Source organism: Girardinichthys multiradiatus, chromosome Y (assembly GCF_021462225.1).
Source record: "Girardinichthys multiradiatus isolate DD_20200921_A chromosome Y, DD_fGirMul_XY1, whole genome shotgun sequence".
In the NCBI taxonomy this organism is placed as follows: Eukaryota; Metazoa; Chordata; class Actinopteri; order Cyprinodontiformes; family Goodeidae; genus Girardinichthys; species Girardinichthys multiradiatus.
The window spans coordinates 39,846,043-39,872,737 of record NC_061818.1 but is presented as its reverse complement, the minus strand read 5'-3'; the positions used below and the strand labels follow the sequence as shown (position 1 = coordinate 39,872,737).

The following is a 26,695-nucleotide window of genomic DNA, read 5'->3' as shown; positions in this document are numbered from 1 at the left end:
AAAGATGGTTTCAACATGAATTTTGGTAAGCTGTCATCAATGGCTTTTTATCAACTGTGGATACATTTTAATCACCTTAATACTATTTATAATCCCTTTTTTGAAAATAAATTTAAGATATAACTATACCTGCTGTACAACCAAAGAATTGCTAAATGTTTGTGTACAGGATCTGAGAAACAAAATTTATGTCTACATAGGAAATTCTTGTGTAACAAGGCTGTTTGACGGAGAACCAGACCACCTTGTGTCTTCCTCATCTGCATTTCTGGTTGAGAGTGACCTATTTCTAATGGCAGGCAGAATGATCGGCCATTGCTTTTTGCATGGCGGTCCTCCGCTGACAGGGCTTAGTCCTGCTATTGTTCACATTTTGTGTGGAGGGACACCGGAAACTGGAATCGTTGAGATCAATGACTCTCCAGACATTGATCTGAGGGAGAAAATTTACGTTGGTATAAATGTACAGTAAACAGAACATCATTGACATTTTAACATTTATTTAAGACGTTTTTTCTATGTACATTGTTTCCTTAAGCTTGAAGGCAGCTCTGAACTCTCAGCTGATGAAAAGGAGAAAGTGACAATAGAAGATGGCTTTTTGAAAGGCTTCTGCATTATGCAGTAAAGCAATATTCTTGAAACTATATAACATTACTCTTTTAACCACTACCTGAGTAAAAATTAGCTTTCTCTTTCTCACTAGGTAATTAGACAGGTCATGAGGCAAATGAAGCAAATAAGAAAGGGACTCAAAGACACTATGCTGTGACTATGAATCTGAAAATATATATAAAAAAATATTAATAATTTCATATTTTATCAAGTAATATTTTGGTCTGTTAAGGGTTGTCCTGTGAATACCAGCCCAGTAAGGCGATGGTATTAGGACAGAATAGAAAGGTGTGAGACGAGCTCTGACATTATTGAACAGCATAAACTCTGTACATATATGGAATAAATTCACACAATTTCTTAAAATACAAGAATTTATTAACAAAAATAAGTCAACTCAAAGTCAAACATATTTCAATCAACAAACTCTTTACTTTGTTAAAACAATCCAACTAAACTACCAAGCAGAATTAAAGAATAATGAAGACTAATGGACTATGTACAATATAAACAAGTTGATTAAAGATGATTGATAATTATGACCAAAAGAGTGATGCAACATTACCATGCAATGTTTATGTTTGAGAACCAAGGATTATCTTGAAGAATCTGGAAGTGAAGTTAAGTTAGTCTTGGAACTAACTTAGGAAATAATCAGCAAACGTTTAGACAACCATTCACAATGCAAGATCAGATAAAATATTATTTTAATAAAATAATATTTTTATGAATGATCTGCTGAATAAAACCAACCTTCTGGATGACTAATTCTCAACGGTGTCTCATTAGATGTCTTTATTTATTAAAATAATATTTAAAGAAATATTAAAGAAATGGTCAAATATTTAAGGAAGTATTTTGGAAAGGAGCCAAATCTTTCTGGAGAAATGGGGCTTAATGGTGTTTACTTAGTTATCAAATTTAGTAAAATGATGTTAGAAAAATATTATTTACTGGATTGAAAACTAAACCTTTCTGGGTAAATATTATTTAGCAGCTAGCATAATGCAATAAATGCATAAGTGCGGATGGTGCGTTATGATCAATCTTCTGTGTTTAAAATCATCCTTTAAATAAAGTTTGTCTTAACTTTAAAAAGACACAAACACAGAACACAAACAGGGCACGTGTGCTGCAGATCGTCTGCTAGCAACAAGATAGCTGAGTTCAAATTCAATTCAATTCAAAGATACTTTATTGATCCCCGAGGGAAAATTAGAATTCCAGTACAACCCATCCAAACATACATCATGACAATTTGATCAATTGCATACAAACACAAACAAAACCAAACTTCATAAAATGAAAAACGTTCAGATAATTTCATCCTAAATCTTTCTGCCCAAACCCTAACCTCTGAACCATGCAGTTGTCCGGGCAACGAAGTTTGAAGAAATGTCCGCAGTCAACAAACGGTTAGCTACAGCTAACCTCCTTAGCTATGGGGAGTGACTCGTTCTGTCTTCCACCAAACTGCACATTACCGTAACCATTGTTCTGGATGTATGATTCTGTGGCCTTTTCTAATCATCTCTTTGCTGCCTTAATTAAATATATCTGCCCTTGTTGTTTATCTGCAGCACCGCTCACTGCTACAGCTGACCCAACATAACTGTTGATATCACATAAGATGCAACACATAGTCAATGATGAACTGATAGAAGGATTGCAGTAGCAACAGTGTTTTATCTAAAACCTCAACATTATTAGTTTACTTATCTTGAACAACAAGTGTGGTAAAAATTCTAAGGCTGCTGCTTACATTTTTCATAAAAACACACTGATCGAGGTTTTTAAAAGATACTGGTCAGTGGAAAATTTTGAACGGGAAGTTTAAATTACCGCCTAAACAAGGTCAGCTGTGGGGTCAATCCCTATGACGTTGCAGGTTTACAACATCGGATAAAAACACAATTTAACTTGCATGATGAAAGAAAAACACGACATTAATAACCGTGGTGATGATGTTCAGCGCAGGCCATAGACGTCATCGATTTAAATCGTCGGTGATCGCCTGAAAGAAAATGATATAGCTTGAACATAAAACCTGTACAAACGAAGCACTAAAAAATGAGCCCACTCCGGTTCAATTCGGAGTAAAATGGTGACCTCTGGATGACCTAAAAAAAAAAAATAATATTTAATATCTCAGAAACCAAAACAGCACAAACGAAGCACTAAAAAATGAGCCCACTTCGGTTCAATTCGGAGTAAAATGGTGACCTCTGGATGACCTAAAAAAAATAAAATAATATTTAATATCTCAGAAACCAAAACAGCACAAATGAAGCACTAAAAAATGAGCCCACTTCGGTTCAATTCGGAGTAAAATGGTGACCTCTGGATGACCTAAAAAAAAAAATAATATTTAATATCTCAGAAACCAAAACAGCACAAATGAAGCACTAAAAAATGAGCCCACTTCGGTTCAATTCGGAGTAAAATGGTGACCTCTGGATGACCTAAAAAAAAAAAAATAATATTTAATATCTCAGAAACCAAAACAGCACAAACGAAGCACTAAATATTCTGTCTATTTGCCGGAATGTTTCAAGTGGGTGGAGTGTCAGCTTCACGCAGCTGGAGGAACCGTATCTGATGGGGAAACGCCGGAGGAACTTCGAGACGTTTAACCGCCAACATGGTACGGTAGCTAGGACAAATGATTTGCTCTGTAAAGTAATACGTTCCCTTATCGTAACATTGCAGTACCACTAAAATGAAATCGTATATGCTGTAATTTTTCACCGGGAAGGTTTTGAAACTCACCTGTGAGGTGCTCGTCGTGTCCTCAGCCGCGAGGAGAGACCATGTTGTAGTCGGGGACCGTTAATAGTTTCTATTTTGACTGCAACGTTTGGGGACAGTTTGTAAAATAAGTTACATTTGTGTGCAACCTTTTGGCAGGAAATTAACTCCATACCGCCACCTGTCCCCCACTTCGTCTGCAGAGACCCCTACTTGGCAGAGTCAGGTAGGTTTCAAGGGGCGGGGCGTGGACTGTGTGACCAGCAGAGGGTCGTGGGGTCAGGTCGCGGGCAGGTGTGTCCAACTGTGCCCATGTGTGTCTGAGTTCTCTTTCAGTGCTTCTGTCAGTGGATTCAGTAACAGGTCGAAACTACAGAACTGGGTCGGGGGTTCGGCACACCCTGAGCGGAGAAACCCCGAGGTTTTGGTTCATTTACCTGAAAACCTTCACAGGCGCAGTGGAGAGTTATCATCCGCGTCACAGCTGCGCCACGGAAAACGTTGCAGCTGGACGCTCCTCCTGAGCTTTTAAAAAGAAACAGTCGTTGATTTAATGCAAAGCAGAGCGAGTCTGCATGGAGGACCAGTTGACTTCCTGAAGGTAAAGCCTGCAGTGAAATTTAACATCAGGTTCGATTAGGAAGCGGTGGACTAAACAGATGGTTTTCTTTTAGAAGTCGTGTAAAAAGTCAGGGAGAAATCCAACTGACTCCGGTGAAGTTTACATATAAAATATGATTCAAAATATCATCTGTTTTTTTTTTACTGCCAAACTAAATGTTTAAATATGTAAAGCAAATATTTAGTTTGGACCTAAACTGAATAACTAAATATAATAATGATAAAATAGAATATTTAGTTAGGAAGTATAAAGTAACTAATATTTGAAGTCCTTTTCCTCAAAAATCCCAATATTATTAATAATAATAATAATAGAAATGAAACAGTTGTTTAATTCCTAGGAGCTTCTGTCTATTTCTGCGGCTGACTTTTTATTTCTTCACTGAACATTTGATCAGATTTTCCTGCAAAGCTTCCAGACGGACTTCCTGCTGCAGAAAGTTTTATTCCTCCAGCCGTTGCCTTGGAGACAGAGCCACATTAATGAGGCTTTCAGTGCACATGTGAGCGAGTTTAAATTGGATTAACACGCTGAAGGTTGGTTGAATTTATTGATATCGGTTGTTCTGGAACCTGAAGCTCTGAGGTGGTCTTCATGGAGAAACTTCGGGTTCTGCTGGACTTCCCACCAGGTCTGCTTCTGTCTCTGAGTCTTGTCCGAGCTACCGCACCCTGTTGGCGGTAAGACGCCTCGGATCTCCCCCGAATTCTTTCCCCAGAAGCGTCATCTCTACTTAATCACTTTCTCTTGAAAGGAATGACTCTAAAACGGTTCTATACTCTCAACACTTTTATTCTAAATAAGGCAGAGAAATGGTTACAGAGATCAGCGCTGAGGCTCTCATCCTTCACCCGAAACAAGTTCACACATGGTTTTTATGTCTGGAACTCCCTGAAAGGGACATCCACTCCGTCTGTGTTTATCAGTTGACTATGTGTCACCGTTCTGGTGTCTATTTGATTGTGTGTGTAATAGCAGGTGTCCAACCCTGAATCTAGGCGTTGCTGCAGCTATCTAATCACTCCTATTTGTTCCACAATCAACCCAATGCACTAAATGTCATGTCAAACTGTAGGTCACTGAGGATTATTATCCTGTTCTAAGAAAAGTGAAAACATTAACATTCATACTTTATCATTCTGGTCTGCGTGTGAAAGATCATCCATAAGTAATAGTAAGAAATGCAGCTGGCCGTCGTGGTCTGATTACAACAAGTCGCTCCGTTCTCAGGTTGTAGTCGACCTAATCAGAGCTAACTGGGTCTCCAGGCTCCACCAGAACTCCATTATCATTTGTTGAACGTTTCATGGTCAGATCCCAAAAATTTTTGAGATTGTAATGTTTTTGGTCAGAACTTTTTTAAACGTTTAATTTTAGCTGCGCAACATTACATCTGTTGGAGGGGATCATAATGAACTGAACCAAATAGAACATGAAAACCCAGAATCATTTAAGACATGACAGGAGATCCAGCAGCTGTGGTTTTAATTGTTTCTGAGGTTCTGTTAGTAAAAAAATCAGCTGATTTGGATGAAGAACATGTGAACTGTAACTGAACCAGTCTCAAAACAGAACCAGCTGTCTCCTAACTGATGTATTCTGCTGGAATCTGACTAATAGAAGAATAATTTTCCAGTTCTGAAACTTGTGTTTTCTTGTTTTTAAGCTGCAGCAGATGGAAAAATAATGTTTTCCCTCTTGTTAATGTCCAGCTTCCTTCTTCCAACGCTTCAAACCTTTCCTCAATTGAGGATACCAAGCCTTGAAAAGTTCTGGTGTCATTCCATCTCATCTTCAGGGGTCCAACAGTATGGGATCATCTCCAACAGTCTCTGTTAAGCACAAGATATGAAGAGTCCACAGTTTTCATCAGCTTCAGATCTTTGGCTACAAGTCCTGCATTCGGCAGCGTTAGCGCGCCTGCAGCCGTTACCGACTTGTCGTCTGCAGGCAGCAACATGGGAGAAAAATTTTTTGAAACACTTGAGATGTTGCAATACAAACAGCTGGGTGTTGTTTTGATATATTCATTAAAGTTTATATATTGAGAAATACAGGGGTTGGACAATGAAACTGAAACACCTGGTTTTAGACCACAATAATTTATTAGTATGGTGTAGGGTCTCCTTTTGCGGCCAATACAGCATCAATTCATCTTGGGAATGACATATACAAGTCCTGCACAGTGGTCAGAGGGATTTTAAGCCATTCTTCTTGCAGGATAGTGACCAGGTCACTACGTGATACTGGTGGAGGAAAACGTTTCCTGACTCGCTCCTCCAAAACACCCCAAAGTGGCTCAATAATATTTAGATCTGGTGACTGTGCAGGCCATGGGAGATGTTCAACTTCACTTTCATGTTCATCAAACCAATCTTTCACCAGTCTTGCTGTGTGTATTGGTGCCTTGTCATCCTGATACACGGCACCGCCTTCAGGATACAATGTTTGAACCATTGGATGCATATGGTCCTCAAGAATGGTTTGGTAGTCCTTGGCAGTGACGCGCCCATCTAGCACAAGTATCGGGCCAAGGGACTCCATGCTTCACTCTGGGCATGCAACAGTCTGGGTGGTACGCTTCTTTGGGGCTTCTCCACACCGTGACTCTCTCGGATGTGGGGAAAACAGTAAAGGTGGACTCATCAGAGAACAATACATGTTTCACATTGAGTTCACCTCAGGAGCATCAGGCTTCCTATCTGCACAATAATGCTTGTGAATGTCTGTACTGTAGAGATGCTTCATGTGGTTCTGTCAACGGTTGATGAAGGACGGCTCTTGATGTAGAACCATCTGACAGATCAAAAGTCACAGCTGGGAAATTCCTCCAGATTCCTTGTATGATTTCTTGACATTCTGCTGTGTAGAGGGAGAAATATCCGACTTCCCTCCAATCTCTCTGAGAAACTTTCTCTTTAGATATATTGTCTCCAAGGGGAAATTATTTTCCTCAGACCAGTCCCCGGACTCCCATTACCAGCGGGTGGAACAATACAGTACCCTCACAAAACGGCAGTACTACCCAGAATACCTCATAGAAATCCTGCACAGAGCACAACATGATTAAAAAACGGCAGCCTCGACAGGACCTGTCATTTAGGACCGCTATGACCGGGATTCGGGCTTCTGCCTGATTCAAGGAGTTCCTCTCTTACTGTGGCTCAGTAGGAAGAGTAGTCGTCTTGCAATCAGAAGGTTGTGGGTTCGATTCCAGCTTCCTCCTGCCATATGTCGATGTGCCCCTGGGCAAGGCACTTGACCTCAAGTTGCCTACCAATCTGCGTATCGGTGTATGAATGTGTGAGCGTTAGTGAGTGCAATTGGGTGAATGTGGCTCTAGTGTAAAGCGCTTTGAGCGGTCTGTATGACTGGAAAAGCGCTATATAAATTCAGTCCATTTACCATTTAGTTTTACACTGAAGATCATGTTGCACTAGTTGCTACAACTTCCCCTATGTTGACTCTACTCACTGGTGTAACAGGTTGGAAGGGAAACAAAGATCCCCCTTCACCCACTAATGCTTAGGGTTAGGGTTGGGCCCCTTCTGAGGCAGCCCAAGGGATTCAAATGCAAATGTTTAAGTTAAAGGAGAAGACAGGAAGAATCTCTGGCATTTAAGTTGCATTTTAAGTCCTCAATAGAAACTAGGGCTCCACAATCTCGATTGTAATCGAGTTATTGCAATAATATTTATAAATCTCTTTTCCCTACTAGAGGCTTTAATGTATCGCAGGGTTTGTTTTCTGGGTTTTTGGCAGACATTTTAACCCTAACCTGACCTGAACTCTTCCAGGTCTTTAACTAAACCTGGACCTGACCTGAACTCTTCCAGGTCTTTAACTAAACCTGGACCTGACCTGAACTCTTCCAGATCTTTAACTAAACCTGGACCTGACCTGAACTCTTCCAGGTCTTTAACTAAACCTGGACCTGACCTGAACTCTTCCAGGTCTTTAACTAAACCTGGACCTGACCTGAACTCTTCCAGGTCTTTAACTAAACCTGGACCTGACCTGAACTCTTCCAGGTCTTTAACTAAACCTGGACCTGACCTGAACTCTTCCAGGTCTTTAACTAAACCTGGACCTGACCTGAACTCTTCCAGATCTTTAACTAAACCTGGACCTGACCTGAACTCTTCCAGGTCTTTAACTAAACCTGGACCTGACCTGAACTCTTCCAGGTCTTTAACTAAACCTGGACCTGACCTGAACTCTTCCAGGTCTTTAACTAAACCTGGACCTGACCTGAACTCTTCCAGGTCTTTAACTAAACCTGGACCTGACCTGAACTCTTCCAGGTCTTTAACTAAACCTGGACCTGACCTGAACTCTTCCAGGTCTTTAACTAAACCTGGACCTGACCTGAACTCTTCCAGGTCTTTAACTAAACCTGGACCTGACCTGAACTCTTCCAGATCTTTAACTAAACCTGGACCTGACCTGAACTCTTCCAGGTCTTTAACTAAACCTGGACCTGACCTGAACTCTTCCAGGTCTTTAACTAAACCTGGACCTGACCTGAACTCTTCCAGGTCTTTAACTAAACCTGGACCTGACCTGAACTCTTCCAGATCTTTAACTAAACCTGGACCTGACCTGAACTCTTCCAGGTCTTTAACTAAACCTGGACCTGACCTGAACTCTTCCAGGTCTTTAACTAAACCTGGACCTGACCTGAACTCTTCCAGATCTTTAACTAAACCTGGACCTGACCTGAACTCTTCCAGGTCTTTAACTAAACCTGGACCTGACCTGAACTCTTCCAGGTCTTTAACTAAACCTGGACCTGACCTGAACTCTTCCAGGTCTTTAACTAAACCTGGACCTGACCTGAACTCTTCCAGGTCTTTAACTAAACCTGGACCTGACCTGAACTCTTCCAGATCTTTAACTAAACCTGGACCTGACCTGAACTCTTCCAGGTCTTTAACTAAACCTGGACCTGACCTGAACTCTTCCAGGTCTTTAACTAAACCTGGACCTGACCTGAACTCTTCCAGGTCTTTAACTAAACCTGGACCTGACCTGAACTCTTCCAGGTCTTTAACTAAACCTGGACCTGACCTGAACTCTTCCAGGTCTTTAACTAAACCTGGACCTGACCTGAACTCTTCCAGGTCTTTAACTAAACCTGGACCTGACCTGAACTCTTCCAGGTCTTTAACTAAACCTGGACCTGACCTGAACTCTTCCAGGTCTTTAACTAAACCTGGACCTGACCTGAACTCTTCCAGATCTTTAACTAAACCTGGACCTGACCTGAACTCTTCCAGGTCTTTAACTAAACCTGGACCTGACCTGAACTCTTCCAGGTCTTTAACTAAACCTGGACCTGACCTGAACTCTTCCAGGTCTTTAACTAAACCTGGACCTGACCTGAACTCTTCCAGGTCTTTAACTAAACCTGGACCTGACCTGAACTCTTCCAGATCTTTAACTAAACCTGGACCTGACCTGAACTCTTCCAGGTCTTTAACTAAACCTGGACCTGACCTGAACTCTTCCAGGTCTTTAACTAAACCTGGACCTGACCTGAACTCTTCCAGGTCTTTAACTAAACCTGGACCTGACCTGAACTCTTCCAGGTCTTTAACTAAACCTGGACCTGACCTGAACTCTTCCAGGTCTTTAACTAAACCTGGACCTGACCTGAACTCTTCCAGGTCTTTAACTAAACCTGGACCTGACCTGAACTCTTCCAGGTCTTTAACTAAACCTGGACCTGACCTGAACTCTTCCAGGTCTTTAACTAAACCTGGACCTGACCTGAACACATTTTCTGGCTGTATGCATTTCCACAGTAAACAGCAGGGAAGGACTCTTATAAGCTGCTTATAAATAACTGGCTCTAACTCAGCTCTCCCTTTCTCTCTCTGCAGAGTGCTGCTCGCACCTCCACCTTTTCTCTTGCTTGTCGTTTCACAATCAGAGAGTTTGTACAGGTCAGCAAGATGGGTCGATGGATCAACCTCTAAGAATCCGCTGGTCCACTTCATACAGGAACCAGTGCTAGAATCAAGTAAAGTTCAAAGACCTCCAATAGACCCTGAGGAGCAGCTCCTTTCGCAATCTGCTGGAATTAAAGCTTCAGGACCGAGGGGTGAATCTGTGAGTCAGAACTGACCTGTTTGGACCGAGGGATACCTCTGATGATGATGATGCTGAACCTAAAGTATGTGGGCGTGCTTTTGCCGGTGGCTCTGCTGTTGGGGTGAGTTTACACAGCAGTGCAGGATAACAGAGTATTACAGAGTACAACACAGTACTACAGAGTGCATCAGATAATGCTAGAATGTCAAGTGTGACACACAAAGAGCACAGCTTAGAAGTTTTTAAATGGTGGAGAAAAATTTAAATGTGCAAAAAATATGACAAAGGTGTTCAGTTCAAGATATGTAATGTAGAATAATCAGTTGTTAAAAATAAGTTAAATAAGTTGTTAAAAAACAGGAACTGACAGAAATAAACATTTAAAGAAATTTAAAGAAAGGAACAAACAGAAAATAAATACAAAGTATTTGATAAATGGATAGAAAGGTTCTGTATGGAGGTTTTAGGTTCTGTTTATCAGTTGTTCTTGTGATCAGAAGCTGTTCCAGCAGGTAACATCTGAGGTTCTATGCTGTCAGCTATGTGGTCTGCCTCAGTTCAGCGGTCTGGCAGGCCCCCAAGCAGAACCTTGTGGTGTATATTGCTGCTGAACCCTCTGCTGGTGTCATGTTTGAACTTAGTTCAGCATGTCACCAATAGATTGCGGAGAACTGGACTCTGCTGTTTCTCTGCTTGTTTTCAGCAAGAAAAACCCGGTTCTAAGTTCTGCTGTAGGTTTTAACCTACAACCAACCCACAAAGAGGTGGTTTGTTCTGTTTTGTTTGAGGTTCTGTGATCTCCAAGCGCTGAGATGTTCCATGCCATGTCAGAATAAACAACCAACACTCACTGCAGTTAATGGGCTGGTTCTGTGTTGTGGGCTCAGTGGGTCTGGACCGGTTTCATGAAGAACTCTGAGGATGAATAGGAACAGGAGAAGTTATGTCTGCCTGTGAGGTGGTGGAGCCGACCTCTAGATAAAGATCTCAGAGAGAAAGCATCAATAAAAGCCTGAATCTTGGGAGAACTGACCTGGTTTCACTCGGTACCACTCTGGGTTCACTCTGGGTCTGCTTTGCTGCTTCAGAACCTGGATGACTTGTGTAATTAATGGAGCCATGAATTCTGCTCTCTAGCAGAAGGTCTGATCATCAGTTTGTGACCTTAAGCCCAAGCATCATGCAGAAAAACAATGATCTAGAGTTCACTAGCAAGTCCATCTCTGTATAGCTTTAACAAGCTTTTGCAGTGGCCTAGTCAAAGTTTGGACTTAAATTTGATTGAGATACTGTGGTTCAAAAATGCTGTTCATGCTGTAAAACGGCAGTATTCCCAGAGCTAATTCCTAATTCCTGTTTGAACCCCCAGAGTGGCGTTTGTCTACCTGAACTCATTCTACAGGTAACTATGTCTTGTCTCCTTATTTATGATGCCTGTTTTTCCTGCTTTCTGCCTTGGATTTGTCCTCTTCTCTGCTTCTGGGTTTTTAATTTCTGGGCATGCAGAAATCGTTTCTGTCTCTGTGATTTGAGCCGAAACGTTCCAACCGGAAAGATTGTACTGATGGCATTCCAGGACATTAAACTCACTGAAGGAGCTGCTCTGAGTTATGCTTAAGAACATCTGTGTTAAAGGTTAAAGGTCGGCTCAGTAAATCAGTATATGATTGAAAAGTGAATCTCTCATAGATTCATTAATTTGGAGGGATATATTTCAGAACTCTTTATGATTCGGGCCCCCAGCTGATGAAGCCCTGAATTCAGTCTCTCAGAACTAACAATATCACAGCAATAAAACAGTTTTTAATCCAGAAATGTGGTCCTACCGAACTGGACATTCATGTTCTGTACTCTATCTTCACTCAGTACATCTGCATGAATTACTCCATCAATGCAGCGTGGCATGGAGATCAGCCTGTGGTTCTGCTGAGGTGTTCAGGAAGCCCAGGTTGCTTTAGTAGCAGAACCTCAGCTCGTCTGTTGGTTCTGGTGTCTCTCATCTTCCTCTTGACAACAGCCCAAAGATTCTCTGTGGGGTTTGGGTCAGGCCAGTCTGCTGGTGTTACCATTTTGATTAAAGCTGGTGTTTGGTACCAGCCCACACTGTCCAGGTACCAAAGTCCTGCTGGAAAATGAAAGCAACATCTCCATAAAGCTTGTCAGCAGATCGAAGGATGATGTGCTCCAAGACTTCCCGATAGATGACTATGTTGACTGCAGACTTCAGAAGACCCAGTAGACCGGAAACTGCAGATGACATGGCACCACCAAACAATCATCGACTGTGAAAACTTCAAGCAACCCGAACCCTCGTCTGTGAGCTCCCACCAGATGATGGAGCTCCTCGCCCTGCCTCTGAAGTCCAGCCGCCTGTTGGAAGAACCTCATTTTGGCAGCTTGTATCCAGGAAATGAAATCAGATCTCCTATAACCCAGGTGCATCTGAAAAGGAGTCGTGTGGAACAGATTTCTGCTTCTCTATCACTGCCTTTCAGCCTTTCCACCTGATCCTCACCTGTCAACATTATAAAGAGTCTCTAAACATTTCATTAGTGTGTGTTTTTGTGTCTGCAGATTAAAGGAAGGCTTCTATGATTCTTCGACAGGACGGTGAGTAACTGCTGCTGGGTGTGACCTTATCAGTAACCTTTGTTCTGAGAATGAGCCAGATGTTCACCAGACGCCCCGAGCTGATGAAAAATGTCCAAACAACACCAAACGTCTGGATTTTACAGATGTCTAAAACAACAGAATGTGCCAGAACTATAAGATCCTTTACATTTCTACCTTATCTGATGGTTCTGTGCTGACAAGTTTCTGAGAACTTTTATAAACTGTACAAACGAAGGTTGGAGGGGAACTAGCAGTGTTGGTCTTTCTGGAGAATCTGCAGAAATTAAACAAAATCTAGATGATGAATTCTAACATTCTGGAGAAGCATTGGATTTTGACCCATCACACCAAAAACAGTTTCGTTCCAAAGGTTCTGTTGGGTGCAAGGGCTGTTTTTCTGAGTGGCTTATTCAGAGAGTATCTTTAGAGAGTTCTGGAAACTTGTTTAATGTGGGATTTAAATAAAATGACCCGGAGGTTCTTTACGTTCTTACTGGAGCTGAGCCCAAGGCAGAGCCACCCAGGGTAAGCGTTTTATAGAGAAATATGATGGAGAATCATCTAGTGTGAGAAGAAGAGTTTATTTTCTCCCATCTGATTAAAAACTGACCCGTTTGTGGTTTTTGTCAGCTGTGTCAGTATGTAGCTGAATGCAGAGAAACGACTCGGCAGATGTAAGTGGGTTCTGCTGAGTCCGTTAGGTCTGTTCTTCTAGTGAAGGACTGATATGAAGCTACAGCAGCATCAGCTGTTTTCTCTCCAACTTCCTTGTATGGTCTCGGTGTGTGTTGAGCCCAGATTGTGGGAATTTGGAAAACCTTTTACAGCATAGCGGTGGTAGAGCGTCCAATAAGCACCGACGACAATCAGAACCAAATGTCCATTTCTAAAGGGCTCTTATTCACAGGTAGACTGACTAGAAAGAACCAGCTGCTTCTCAAACAGCATTTGCTTCAGGGGATGACATGGAGAAGAGGTTTTGGGGAACTTTACTGAAGCTGGCTCTCGCAGGAACAACAGAAACACCAGAACCTCTGCAGGGTATCTGTTTGTAGAAGCTCTGTCTGTTTTATGGTGGTCATGGAGGTTGTTGCAGAAAGAGCCTCCTTTCAGACCAAAGAGTGACCCAGTTTTCACATGCTGGCTTCTCTGTCTCTGGATTTTCTGGTTCTGTTATCCTGTCAGCTCTGGGTTGCGGATGGTATCCTGTCAGGTTTAATGGTGGAGCTCAGACTGCACCTGCACATACAGAGGTCCGCTTTGTTCAGTATAGTCCAAGGCTGTGTTTTCAGATATCTTTGGCGTTTAACCTGCTCTGAGCTGACTCCAGGTCGGTTCCTGGGGATTTGTAACAGCAGCTCAACCGGATCCAACGTTGACCCACACACCTTTAACAAACTGGTTGGATCAAGTGTAACTAGAGGATGGAGGGAATTTAGAGACAATATAATGAGTTTCAAGGATTAAGGTTGTCCTTTGAACTCTGTGTTTACGCTAGGTGCACATTCACCCAATCGCACTCGCAAACGTGCACACATTCATACACCGATACGCAGATCTGCAGGCAGCCTTAGGCCCAGGGGCAGGAGATAGTCTCAATAGACTGGAAAACACCTTCAAGTCTTTATCTTATTTGCTCTGTAGGTGTTGGAAAGACTGAGGCCACCTTCTCAGTTTAATGTTGGTTTTTATGTTTGGAGATCTCTTCTTTAGGGTTCACAAATGCACAGGATCTAAACTTCTAATTAATATAACTACTCTGCTGCAAAGCCCTAAAATATCCCAGACAAATCTCTAACATTATACAAAACAGCCTCTTGTTCATCACCGATAGGCGCCTGGATCTTCAGGATGTGAAGGTCTTTATGACTGAAGTTTTCTGCTCAGAGATGTTCTCTGAATGTGTGTCGAAGCATACATGATATTATTTTGTTAGAGTAGAAATTTATGTCTTCAGTCCCGGTAAGTTGGGGGAAAAACATGTTCAGTGCAGATGCAGTAAAGGAGGACACATGTTTCTAGCTACCCTCTTTGAGATCCTTCAGCCACGTAAGGAACAATATCGTTGTTCGTTAAACCCACTTAGGGTATCTACAAGTGCTTTCTTGGTGTGTTCGGGTTCCTTAGAATTGGTTTGAGGTTCTCTCTGCTTCAGATCTTGTCTGGGCCTGTTCTGCTTGATGCTGTAGAGTTCTGATGACTGAGGTAGGTACTGGTCCGTTTAGACTTTGATGTGTTGTCCAAACAAGCCAAAAAGGTAGCTTGTGTTCTTTGGGTTCCTCCATCGTGAACATGCTGTTGTCCACTGAGTTCATATGTTCAGTGAACGATTCTTCTTCTTTGGCCTGGTTTGTGACCCAGTTGCTACCCTCATATCTGAACAGAGGTGTTGTTTCACTTCGAGTGTCTCGTTACTGAAAAGCGCTATATAAATAAACTTACCTTACCTTATATAAATTCTGTGCGTTTCTTTCCATGTCCTCCATGTAGAGACTGGTTATGATGGGAGAACATTAGGAGAACCACGCTTCTGTCTGTAGCTTCTTAAACTAAATACTTCCAGTGGGAAATAAGATGCATTTTCACCATCTCAATGTTTTTTGAAGGGTCTGAGGCAGCGAGGGAGGCTAATGTTGACTCACGAGTCACAACCGTCTCAGCTAACTTACACCAGGGTGAACTGGTCTTGGAGCTCCAGCTCAGGAATCAGCAAACATGGATGGTCTGTGTGAGCAGCTTTCAGGCAGAAACCCCGACTAAGACTGATTTATTTCTTTAAGAATGTTTTGAGTTTTCAAAGCTCATATGTGTAATATTGCTGGCTTGATTTGTGACTAATTTCTTTTCCGTTATGAAAGATAATCCAAAAAATATTTTACTAATATTTACTTTTCTCTAACTATTAAACAAACATGATTCGGTCAGTAGCTCAGCATAACAGAAGAGGTCATTATTTGATAGAAAAGGAGACACTGAGTCTCTGCAGGCTGTATTATTAGGATGTTTTACAGTTTTGGTCGTGGTTTTCATTCACACACTTCCATGGCAGAGGAGCGCTCTGATTGGTCAAGACATACATGATCTATTCAGAACTATATATCTATCAGGAATAATGTGAGGGAGCTAAAATGCCCTGCTTATTTACAGCAATTTTCATTTTTCAGTCCAAATAATTTGAAGCCAACTCCAGAGCACTGCTTGTTATTCTCTTACTTCCTGGTTGTGTGTTTAGGAGGCAGTGTGTGCTCCATCAGCCTCCATGTGTGAGACGGCCATAGAAGGTCACATCATTCTAACTACGTTTGATATACGCTTGTTTCACACAATCAGGTAGAAAATAAATCAGGTACTGTAGCTTTAATATATATATATATATATGTATTTAGAGATGCAGACACATTTATTCGATGTAGACAAGAAGTTTAAAATTCACCCACTACTACCTTATTCAAATTCAATTCAAATTCAAAAATACTTTATTAATCCCAAAGGGAAATTAAATGTCGTTGTAGCTCATCAAGTTCCCAGAAATTACTCGTTATAAATGTTTTGAAAGAATGAAAAAGATATTTTATAAAATCATCTCTTATTAAATTGAAACATTAGAACCTACATTATTGAGAGATCTTTTGACAGAAAAATGTGATATAATCTACATGATTTGTTAGTGACACGTTATTTACTTCATTCTAACCATTAAAACAGCTGATTGGTAGACGATAACTGCATTTTCATTGGTTCCCAAAAAGTTTAAATATAGATAAACTGCATCATCATCACATCTCCTCAAAGTAGCTTTTCTACCAATATTCTAGTAATACTGAGTGATAGCTGTGGTTATCGCTAAAGAGAAGAGGCTTTTTAGACGCCTTCGAAGTCTTTAGCTAGCAGCTAGCTCATGGTACAACAAGGAACCTCTGAGTGAGAAAACCTGAACAGTCAGTTAAAAATAGCTTCTCCTCACCCTGTCTCCAGAGCACTCTCCTTCCTCTCCCTGCATGCGTGTTGTTTTAGTCTCTCTGCTCAGGCTGCTCCTCCGTCAGTGATGAAGAAAAAACGATGCAAAGTTGTCGTCTGACAAGTTCGCTGATGTTTTCATTTCACTCACCGATTTATTGACCGACGACTGTCCTGGAATCTGGACCGAACGTGACATGTTCTGGGCTCCACAGTGGTTCTCTATCTCACTGCGTGAGGGGCAGGTATTGCATGTCACAGAGGTCAAAGGTAATGAGGTGACCGGGGGGCGTTGTCATGTCATGTTTGTGTACCTTCTCTGTTCTGTCTTGTGCCCACAAGATGCTGGTCCAGCTGACAAGAACATGTCCCGGTGTGAAAAGGGGGACATGTGTTTTAGTTCAGGCTAAGACAGGATCTGCTTTGTGGCCACTCTAGGTAACCCACATCTGCCAGGTACCAGAATAAAATGCCCAGCATGTGACCTCTCGGGGCCCAAATATTAGCTCATGTTTTTTTTGCCCTAAATGACCCTATATGGACTAATCTTCTGAGAGTCTGGAATGGTGCACGTTAGAGCTGCGAAATAAATCCAAACAGTATTGTCCCAATTGTCAATATGTACAATTTCGCAATTGCTAAGGACCGGTTGGTTGTGGATGGCCACACACCTGATATGGAGCTGCTGATGGAGAGTGGTGGGAACGTTGTCTAATGTGCCGTCGGAACGTGAAAACATACCTGACGTGTTTCAACAGCAGAAGTTCTGTCGTTGTCAGAGGTGTCACCACATGGTGACATGTTTCATTCAAAGTGTTCACCTGAAGTTTCTGCTGTTGAAACATGTCACGTATGATTTGAAATCCTTGTGTGTCTGATAACAGAGGAACTTACCAAAGCATAAACACTTTGCATTTCATGGCATTAGATTGCAAATTACTGCTGAATGCAATATTTGTTGTCTATTCTATCCCAAGTGTCAGAAATCCACACTCTGCATGACAATAGAATACTCAGCCTGCTCCATTAAACCTTTCTTCAGTAGATGGTCAGTAGATGGTGACCATCATCAGAGAAGTTTACATGTCGTGTAGCACTAGTCTACAGGCGATCAGTCAGCATCTGGCCCAGAACAGTTACAGTTTTCAGCCGTCAACCTGTTAAGCCTCTGCATGAACTTCATGATGATGTGATGTCTGGCATGCTGTGCAGATTTGTGGATGAAAACCTCATTGGAAGTCCTGACCTCCACTTGGTGGCACCTGATGGGTAAGAAGCTTATTTCTCTACATAGATGGTGCCATCTGTCGCTTATCTCTGTTTTCTGTCTGGATTTCTGATTAAAGTCTCTCTGTCTTCTTCACACCCTTTATTTCCAGTTTGCGGAGACGGCATACCTCCTGTGAAAAAGTTTTCCACCACTTCCTGTTTCTTAGTTTTCCTTCCAATGATTCAGACTCTCCTGTAATCTTTTAAAGTAGTCTGGTTCAACAGTTTCTCAGGCTTCCTGAAGGTCTTCCTGAGTTTTTCTTTGGACCTTGGCTGCTTCTTCACTGCCCAGCCTTTGTACCCAACCATAGTTGTTCATCCACCAAGCTACTTCCAGTTCTTTCTGTTCCTGCCAGTTTTTTCTCAAAGAAACTGAGTTAGTTCATCTGTAATCTGTCCGAAAATCAAACCATAAGAAGCTCCGAGCTTCAATATCAATAAAAAAATCAGACCAGCTCTGGATCAACATCAGCTCACAGTCTCTGATCTTCAATGTCAGAGTGAACTTAGGTCAGCGATCCACACTGAGCTATTTGGTGGACAGACTGGCAAGGTCAGGTCCACAAGAACTGGACAGAACCTGAGTGAAGACCCCACTAAAGGCTAAAGAGAACATCTACACCAGATTTAGAAAGTCTGCAGACCTTTTGATTCAGACTGGTTTAAAGGATTACAGGAAAGTCTGGAGCAGAAGACATACTTCTGGAGTCACACATGACTACTGTGAGGTGTAGGTTTTTCCAGAGAAAGGTGTTCCAGCAGCTTAAAGTGATGTTTCATCTCTACAGCGATGAGGAAATCATCTTCAGAACAGCATCTTCAGCTGAAGACACATGAGGCCCCCTCCCCTATACAGTGAAGGTTCACATCTTCACTTACATAAATGCACAGGATACAGCGAAGTGCTGAAACAGATTGTAAACACTGCCAACTTCTTGCTATTTACTGGAACTGCTTTTTACCCTTCGTTAATCCAGGAAGAAAGCAGAGATCCCGAACATCCCTATAATTTTATGAGGAAGAAACATCTGACCCAAAAACATGTAGTGAAAAATATCGAACAGATGATTAAAGCGGAGCAGGGATCTCAGCTCAGAGCTGAGGAAGCTTAGGTCAGCTGTCACCTCAGCGAAGTCTGTCTGGAGGAACCGGACCTGATACTTTGGTTTTACAAGTGTTTCCAACGGCAGGGAGATCAGGCATCACTGTGCTTCATGGTGCTGATGTTCTCTGTTTGTGATGGGTTGAGATCTTTGCTGCTTTCCTTTCTGCCCTCTGTATTTTTATTTTCATTTTCTGTCTGGCTGGTTTGTCGACTCTGCCTGAAGCTCCCACCTAACCTGAGCTGCCCCTGCAGCAGGGGTTGGTTAGGTTGTTGATTGTCTCCAGTTTGAAGAGCCTGCCTCCGTACCGTTGCTGCAGCAGTGTTTTAAAATTGGTTCACCATCATCTCCTTCCTGCTTCTTGTCATCCGTTGTTTAGCTTATCTGCACCATGTCTGACTCTGTCTGTGCTGCCGTTAAAGGACTGGTTTAACATACATCTACTATGACTGGTGTGTCCTTATATTTTGGGGATCATACCAGATCGTCTGAATGCTCCTAGAACCCTGTTGAAGGCTAGGTGACCTCTTCAATGATGTTGGATGAACTTTATTTGGGTTTCTGTGTTTCAGGCTAAAGTACCCACAGCCGAGCATCATGCATGGGTGAGTATGGTTCTCTGCTGCCATCTTTGGTTTTTTCATCATTCCCGCTTCCCTAATGGTCGGTCTCTGACGACAGTCGGACTGACATCGTGTCAGTGACGCCCTGGTTAGCTCCGATCGTCTGGGAGGGAACCTTCAACCCGGTTATCCTGGACAGCATCTACCAAAAGAAGAACATCAGCATCGCTGCCACAGTGTTTGCTGTGGGGAAGTAAGTGTGACATCACAGTGCTGTTTTCTGTCTGTTTCCACCTCACCAGTCAGAGCTTGATTTTCCTGTTCAGGTACATCATGTTCCTGAAGAACTTCCTGGAGACGGCAGAGGAGCACTTCTTCGTTGGTTTCAGAGTGAATGTCTATGTGTTCACCGACCGGCCGAAGGAGGTGCCTGAAGTCAAAATGGCTGCTGGCAGAGAGGTAAACAGAGCTGAACATGAAAAACTCGGTGCAGCACTTCATCTTCTCCACATTAACTCACACAACAACCACAAACCTCAGTGTTTTTATTGGGGTTTTATGTTAAACTAGTGTAAAGTCCCACCAATCACAATGATGGCTATCAAAGCATGATCTGAAAAGTGTGGTGTATGTCTGATACCTCAAAATGAAATCCAGTTCAAATATTGCCTCCAAAGTTTATCTCATAAAATGTGTGTGTAATCAATCTGAGTCCAAACGCAGCTGTTCCTTCAAGGCCTCAGAGGCCAGTTAGAGAACATCGGAGAACAAACGGAATCATGAAGACCAAGGAACAGAGCAGACCGGTCAGGGAGGAAGTTCTGGTTCAGTTTAAAGGTTCTAGAACAACATCTCAAGCTTTAAACATCTCCCAGATTTTTGTTCAAACCATCATCTGAACATGGAGAGAAGATGGACCACCTGTAGACCTACCAACACATGGCCATCCATCTAAACTGACAGCAAGAGAGCATTAATCATAGGAGCAGCTAAGACGACCATGGTAACTCTGGAGGAACTGCAGAGATCTACAGCTCAGGTGGGACAGTGTGTTAACAGGACAGGATTTTGTTGTGTCCCTCACAAATCTGGCGTTTGGAGAAAAGTGGCCAGAAGAAAGCTGTTAAAAAAACAAAACACAAGTTCTTTCTGCAGTTTGCAACAAACCGACATGAAGAAGGTGATCTGCTTCGACAAGAACTGAACGCAGATACTGTGATCATTTCTGATACCTGGCTGATTAAATCTATTACTAACGAAGACATTAACATATTTGGATACAATGTCTTTCGTACCAATAGGCCCAAGAAAGGTTGTGGTGTTGCTTTTTTTGTTAAATCAGAATTTGATGCATCAATTCTTCTGAGCCTTAAGGAAAGTTATGAGAAAACTGTAAATCAACACGCTCGCATCAGGAAGCTCGGAGTGAAGGGACGGGGAAACCCCTGGTTTTCTCCAGAGCTGTCAGATATAATCCATCAGCACAATGGGGCCAAAGCCAGGAAACGTGACTCTACTACTGATCGGTCTATGCTCAAGCAACTCCGAAATAAACGTTCTTCTCTTGTCAACACTGCTAAATCAGAATATTATCTGTCACAACTGAGAACCTCCAATAATCTGAAGAAATATTGAAAAGTGATTAAGTTTCTATCTGTTAGTAAAAGTTTTCAGGCTCTCCAAAATTTGTTGTCAAAGACTCGGTGCCACTCTGATAAAGCTGAGGTCTTAAACTGCTTTAACAAGCTTTTATGTCATTTGGTTGCTTGTTTGACTCTTCAGGAGCAGCCGCTGTGATTCCCTGAACAGACCCTCTGTTTTCCAACGAGTGCAAAGTATCTCAAAGCGTTCGATCCCAGAAAACCCTCTGAGCCAGACTTGGTCGAGCCCTACTTTTTGAAATCAGCAGCTGATTTTGTAGCGCAGCCTCTTACGATCCTTTTTCATCTCTCGATCCAAAACAAGGAAATCCCATCAGTTTGAAAGTCAGCTTTTGTTACTCCTTTATTTAAAGGAGGTGATCCAGCAGTTTTAAAAACTGCAATCAGGCTTCAGGAAAGAGCAGGGCACCATCACTGCGGCTGCTAAGATGATTAATGAAATACTGTGAAAGCATCATTGAGCGTCACATTTGACTGATCTGTGTGAAGCTGCGACACTGGACCACGCCGTTTTGAAGCATAGGTTACTTGTTTGGGTTAGGGTCAGATCACATACAGGTGCTGGTCATAACATTAGAATATCATGAAAAAATGGATTTTATTTCAGTAACTCCATTCAAAAGGTGAAACTTGTATATCATATCCATTCATTACACACAGACTGATATATTTCAAACGTTTCTTTTCATTTTGATGATTATAACTGACAACTAATGAAAATCTAAATTCAGTATCTGAGAAAATTAGAATGTTGTGAAAAGGTTCAATATTGAAGACACCTGGTGCCACACTCTGATCAGCTAATTAACTCTAATCACCTGCAAAGGCCTTTAAATAGTCTTTCAGTCTAGTTCTGTAAGCCACACAATCATGGGGAAGACTGCTGACCTGACAGTTGTCCAGAAGACGACCATTGAGACCTCGACCAAGGAGGGCAAGACATTAAAGGTCAAAGCTCTGTGTCCAAGCACATTAATAGAGGTGGAGGGAAGGAAAGATGTGGTAGAAAAAAGTGTTCAAGCAATAAGGATAACCGCACCCTGGAGAGGACTGTGAAATAACAAAACCCGTTAAAAAAGGTGGTGGAGATTCACAAAGAGTAAACTGCAGCTGGAGTCGGTTCTTTCAGAACCACCACGCACAGACGTATGCAAGACATGGGTTTCAGCCGTCGCATTCCTTGTGTCAAGCCAGTCCTGAACAAGAGACGGCATCAGAAGACAAAAAGGACTGGGCTGCTGCTGAGTGGTCCAAAGTTATGATCTCTGAAGGAAGTAAATGTTGCATTTCCTTTGGAAATCAAGGTCCCAGAGTCTGGAGAAAGAGGATTATATCCCTGTTCTTAATTGGTCACCAAACTCGCCTGACCTTAACCCCGTAGAAAATCTATGAATTATCATGAAGAGGAAGATGCAATACGCCAGACTCAACAATTCAGAAGAGCTGAAGGCCACCATCAGAGTAACCTGGGCCTCATAACACCTGAGCAGTGCCACAGACTGATGGACTTAACGCCACGCCGCATTGCTGCAGTAATCCAGGCAAAAGGAGCCCCAACTTAGTGTTGGGTGCTGTACATGCTCGTACTTTTCAATTGGTCAACATTTCTAAAAATCCTTTTTTTTGCATTGCTCTTAAGTAATATTCTAATTTTCTGAGATACTGAATTTGTGGTTTTCATTAGTTGTCAGTTATAATCATCAAAATTAAAAGAAATAAATGTTTGAAACATATCAGTCTGTGTGGAATGAATGAATATAATATACAAGTTTTACTTTTTGAATGAAATTACTAAAATAAATACATTGTAAATCTTTGACCCATCACTGTGAGCAGCACTATCGAGTGGGATGGCCTTCTTTGTCCACCTGGAGGTTGGGACATTAGTATACTTTTATTTATAAGGTCATGCTGGGGATGCTGCCCTTTGTGATTTAATTACCCAGAGAAGTGTTGATTCTTACTCTCTGCGTTCAAATAATCGATTGGTGCTTTCTGTACCATTTACCAGCACAGAACTGGGGAAAAATGGCGTTTGTTCCTCGGATCCGTCTGCAAGTTTCAAAAAGGCTGTAAATTAACTCAACGTATTTCATTGAACACTTAAGTCCAGACTGAGAGAACTAGAGATGACCTCCTTAAATTTTAATTGTGTGATCTAATTGTAGTTTAACGTTTGCAGCCTCTTAATCTCAGTGGGACTTATTAAATAAATTAACATATTTAACTGTTGTAGACACAGAAGCTTCAGTGAGTTTTTAAATTTCTGAGAAACAGAGTCGTTCTTTAAGATGCTTCTCCAGGTGTGTGAGGCTGATGGACTTTGTTCTAGTAACCACAGCTTGCATCAGATCAACATCCTTTTGGCTTTTTGAATTGTTAGAGGTTTTAATCTTGGAGCAGCTCACCGTTTTGGTTCTGAGACATCGTGTTAGCTGCTGTAAGGGAGAAGATTGTTTTAATACAAATTCAGATCTTAAAAACTTTTTTGAGAACCTGAGAAAGACTCAGAGTTCCCTGCAGGAACCATGTGTCCGCTCTGACCTGAGAACTCATTGGGTTCCCCTAGAATGAGATGGAGAGTGTTTCCAGGAAGAGGAGGGTTCTAGTTGTCCTCTTGCACCTGTTAAATCCACAACCTGATCTCAGATAACCAGAAGACAATGGTAAGATGTTAGATTTGTGTTGATCACATAAAATCCAAATAAAATACGCTGATGTTTCGGTTGTACCATGATAAAATATTGAAAAGAATGCATGAAAACTTTCTCAAAGAACTCTTTGTGGATTAGCAGCTTGTCCTTGTCTTCCTCCTTCAGCTAATAGTGCGTTCTGTGCCGAGCTCCAAACGCTGGCAAGAGATCTCAGCCCGACGGATGGAGCTAATCCAGACTCTGATCGAAGAGACACTCCTGAACAATGTGGACTACATCTTCTGTCTGGATGTGGACTCGAAGTTTCACAGTCGCTGGGGGACCGAGTCACTTGGAGGGCTGGTGGCTGTGATCCATCCAGGTACTGCTTCTAGGTTTTAATTCTAGACTCTTTGGGTTGGGGAAACCTGAGAGGAACATTTCTAGTTGGTTGAGGAGTCACACTTTAAGGGCAAAGTGGACAGTTTAACACGATCTTCTCTTCATCAAGTATCTCAGTCTCTTCACTGAGTTTATTGGGTCCGTACTGTCAACTCTGGTGGTTGTAGTGTCATAAAGTCCTCACTCCTTCTTGTATTATGCAGCATCTTGGCAGCTCAGGTCTACCTGTCAAGTTGAGTCTAAGGTCTTCCTTCCCTCCTCCTTCTGCAGGCTACTACCAGGACAACCGCAATAAGTTCCCTTACGAGCGGCGGCCCTCCTCCAGAGCCTACCTGGCTTCTGGTGAAGGTGACTTCTACTACTGCGGAGGCGCCTTCGGAGGCCTCCTAATGGAGGTCCATCAGCTCGCCAGGACCTGTCGCAAGAACTTCGAGGATGACGCCAAGGAAAACATAGAGGCCGCCTGGCAGGAGGAGAGCCACTTAAACAGGTAGGCAGGGGCAGTGCACCGGTGCCAGGTCTGGTTGTATAATGTGGTGATGTCATTTCCTGTCTCTGTGTACAGGTACATGTGGACCAACAAGCCCAGTAAGGTTCTGTCCCCTGAATATCTCTGGCAGGACTTCAAACCCAGAAACCCAGAAATTCATACCGTCAGGTTTTCTGGGGTCATAAAGAACTACGCTGAAATTCGACCCAACTGAGCCGATCCAGACAGAACCAGACTGGATTGAGTGCACTGCAAAAGACCAAACAGGACTGGACCAACCAGGAAGTACAGCGCTAACCACTATCAGGATTTCTAGTACCTCTTTTACACTTAATATTTACCTTCGAAGACACTTCCTGTCTGACCCAGTCCATCCCCATCCATACTCAGAACTCCATAGTTGTCATAACCTCTTTTGAGCATGTGCAATCCTCACCTACTGGATCCATTCTATTGTTCTACTGATTTATCTGTGAGTCTGTTTAAAGAAACCCAAAAGAACCTAGAGTTGTGCTTCATTTCTGTAACTGAAGGTAGTGGTGGTGACTTCTTCTCTAGATCCAATAATTCTGATGCCAATGTTCTGCTCTCTCCCCTGGTGAGCAGGTTTCAAGTGGTCCGGTTTAATCAGCTGGACTCTGTCAGGTGCTTCAGTTAATACGTCAACATAAAAACCCGGTTTAAAGAACCCTCCTTCATTAATGATCACAAGGCTCACGTATAAACCCACACAGACAGTTTGTGAGGCAAACCCAATGCAGATGTTGGTCAGGGTCCTCAGCTTCTTTCAGGTATTTCTTCAGTGATTTATCTCCATGAAGTCATCACAGATTCCTCCACTAACACTATGGGAAGAGAACATTGAGCTGATCTACTGCTGAAAATGAGCCTTTTCTCCACAACTCTGGAGAAAAACTAGATCTTTGTCCTCACAGGAGAAGCTGCAGCTTCACAGAAGGCTTTAAGGTCAGTTTCTCTACTTTGCTCACCGGCTTCAATAAAGACATCTGGTTTTATAGCTCCAGTAAATTCTATCTACTAGCAGAATCAGTTGTTTTATGGGCCATCTGGTCCAGACTTGAGTCCTGGACCAGAATTATGGAAATAAGCTACTGTGTGTGTGTAACCCTAATAAATTACGTATGAAAATTTGAGTTTTTTTGATTATTTGTCTCTGTTATTATCAAACATTCATAACAAGCATAAAACTAACATGAAATTATTCGGTTGTTGAAGTTCCTGGTTGGAAGTTCTTGGTTCTCGGGCTGAAATGAAGGCCCAGTTCAATGAAGACCCATTCAGTCTGAACAGTTTTTCCTTCTGGTCTCGGTTCTGCTGTCCATCAGATATTTGCTGGGTCACATAATAAACTTTATATGTGACTCACTGTGTTTGCGGATCAAAGTTTTTATCCCCTGAAAAATCTGAATCATCTTTATTGCCATACAAACAAGGAATTTGACTCTGGTACACTTTGCTCTTTGGGATTGTTTTTGCATTACAGAATATACATATTTACAATTTACACAGGGGTTGAACACTGAAACTGAAACACCTGTCATTTTAGTGTGGGAGGTTTCATGGCTAAATTGGACCAGCCTGGTAGCCAGTCTTCATTGATTGCACATTGCACCAGTAAGAGCAGAGTGTGAAGGTTCAATTACCAGGGTAAGAGCACAGTTTTGCTCAAAATATTGAAATGCACACAACATTATGGGTGACATACCAGAGTTCAAAAGAGGACAAATTGTTGGTGCATGTCTTGCTGGCTAGCCAAACCTTTGGTCACTCATGCCAATGCCAAATGCTGGTTTCAATGGTGCAAGGAGTGCAAATCTTGGGCTGTGGACAATGTGAAACATGTATTGTTCTCTGATGAGTCCACCTTTACTGTTTTCCCCACATCCAGGAGAGTTACGCTGT

The 26,695-nt window shown here is 42.1% G+C and overlaps 1 protein-coding gene across 5 annotated transcripts; it reads left to right on the top strand.

Annotated features, from left to right (window-relative positions):
* Positions 1-25,926, top strand: LOC124863849 (globoside alpha-1,3-N-acetylgalactosaminyltransferase 1-like). Of its 5 annotated transcripts, XM_047358372.1 has the most exons (12): positions 3,199-3,259; positions 3,523-3,589; positions 9,871-10,202; positions 11,451-11,483; positions 12,656-12,691; positions 17,864-17,920; positions 19,596-19,628; positions 19,705-19,839; positions 19,913-20,045; positions 24,067-24,262; positions 24,553-24,772; positions 24,848-25,926. In XM_047358372.1, exons 3-12 carry the CDS (start codon positions 10,141-10,143, stop codon positions 24,984-24,986), a joined length of 1,044 nt encoding a protein of 347 aa, XP_047214328.1. In that variant the 5' UTR covers positions 3,199-3,259; positions 3,523-3,589; positions 9,871-10,140; the 3' UTR covers positions 24,987-25,926. The 5 variants fall into 5 exon arrangements, with proteins under 5 accessions (XP_047214329.1, XP_047214326.1, XP_047214330.1 ...); XM_047358373.1 differs by lacking the exons at positions 3,199-3,259; positions 3,523-3,589 and adding an exon at positions 1-25; XM_047358370.1 differs by lacking the exon at positions 3,523-3,589 and having other exon boundaries at positions 3,113-3,259.
* The last annotated feature ends 769 nt before the right edge of the window (positions 25,927-26,695 follow it).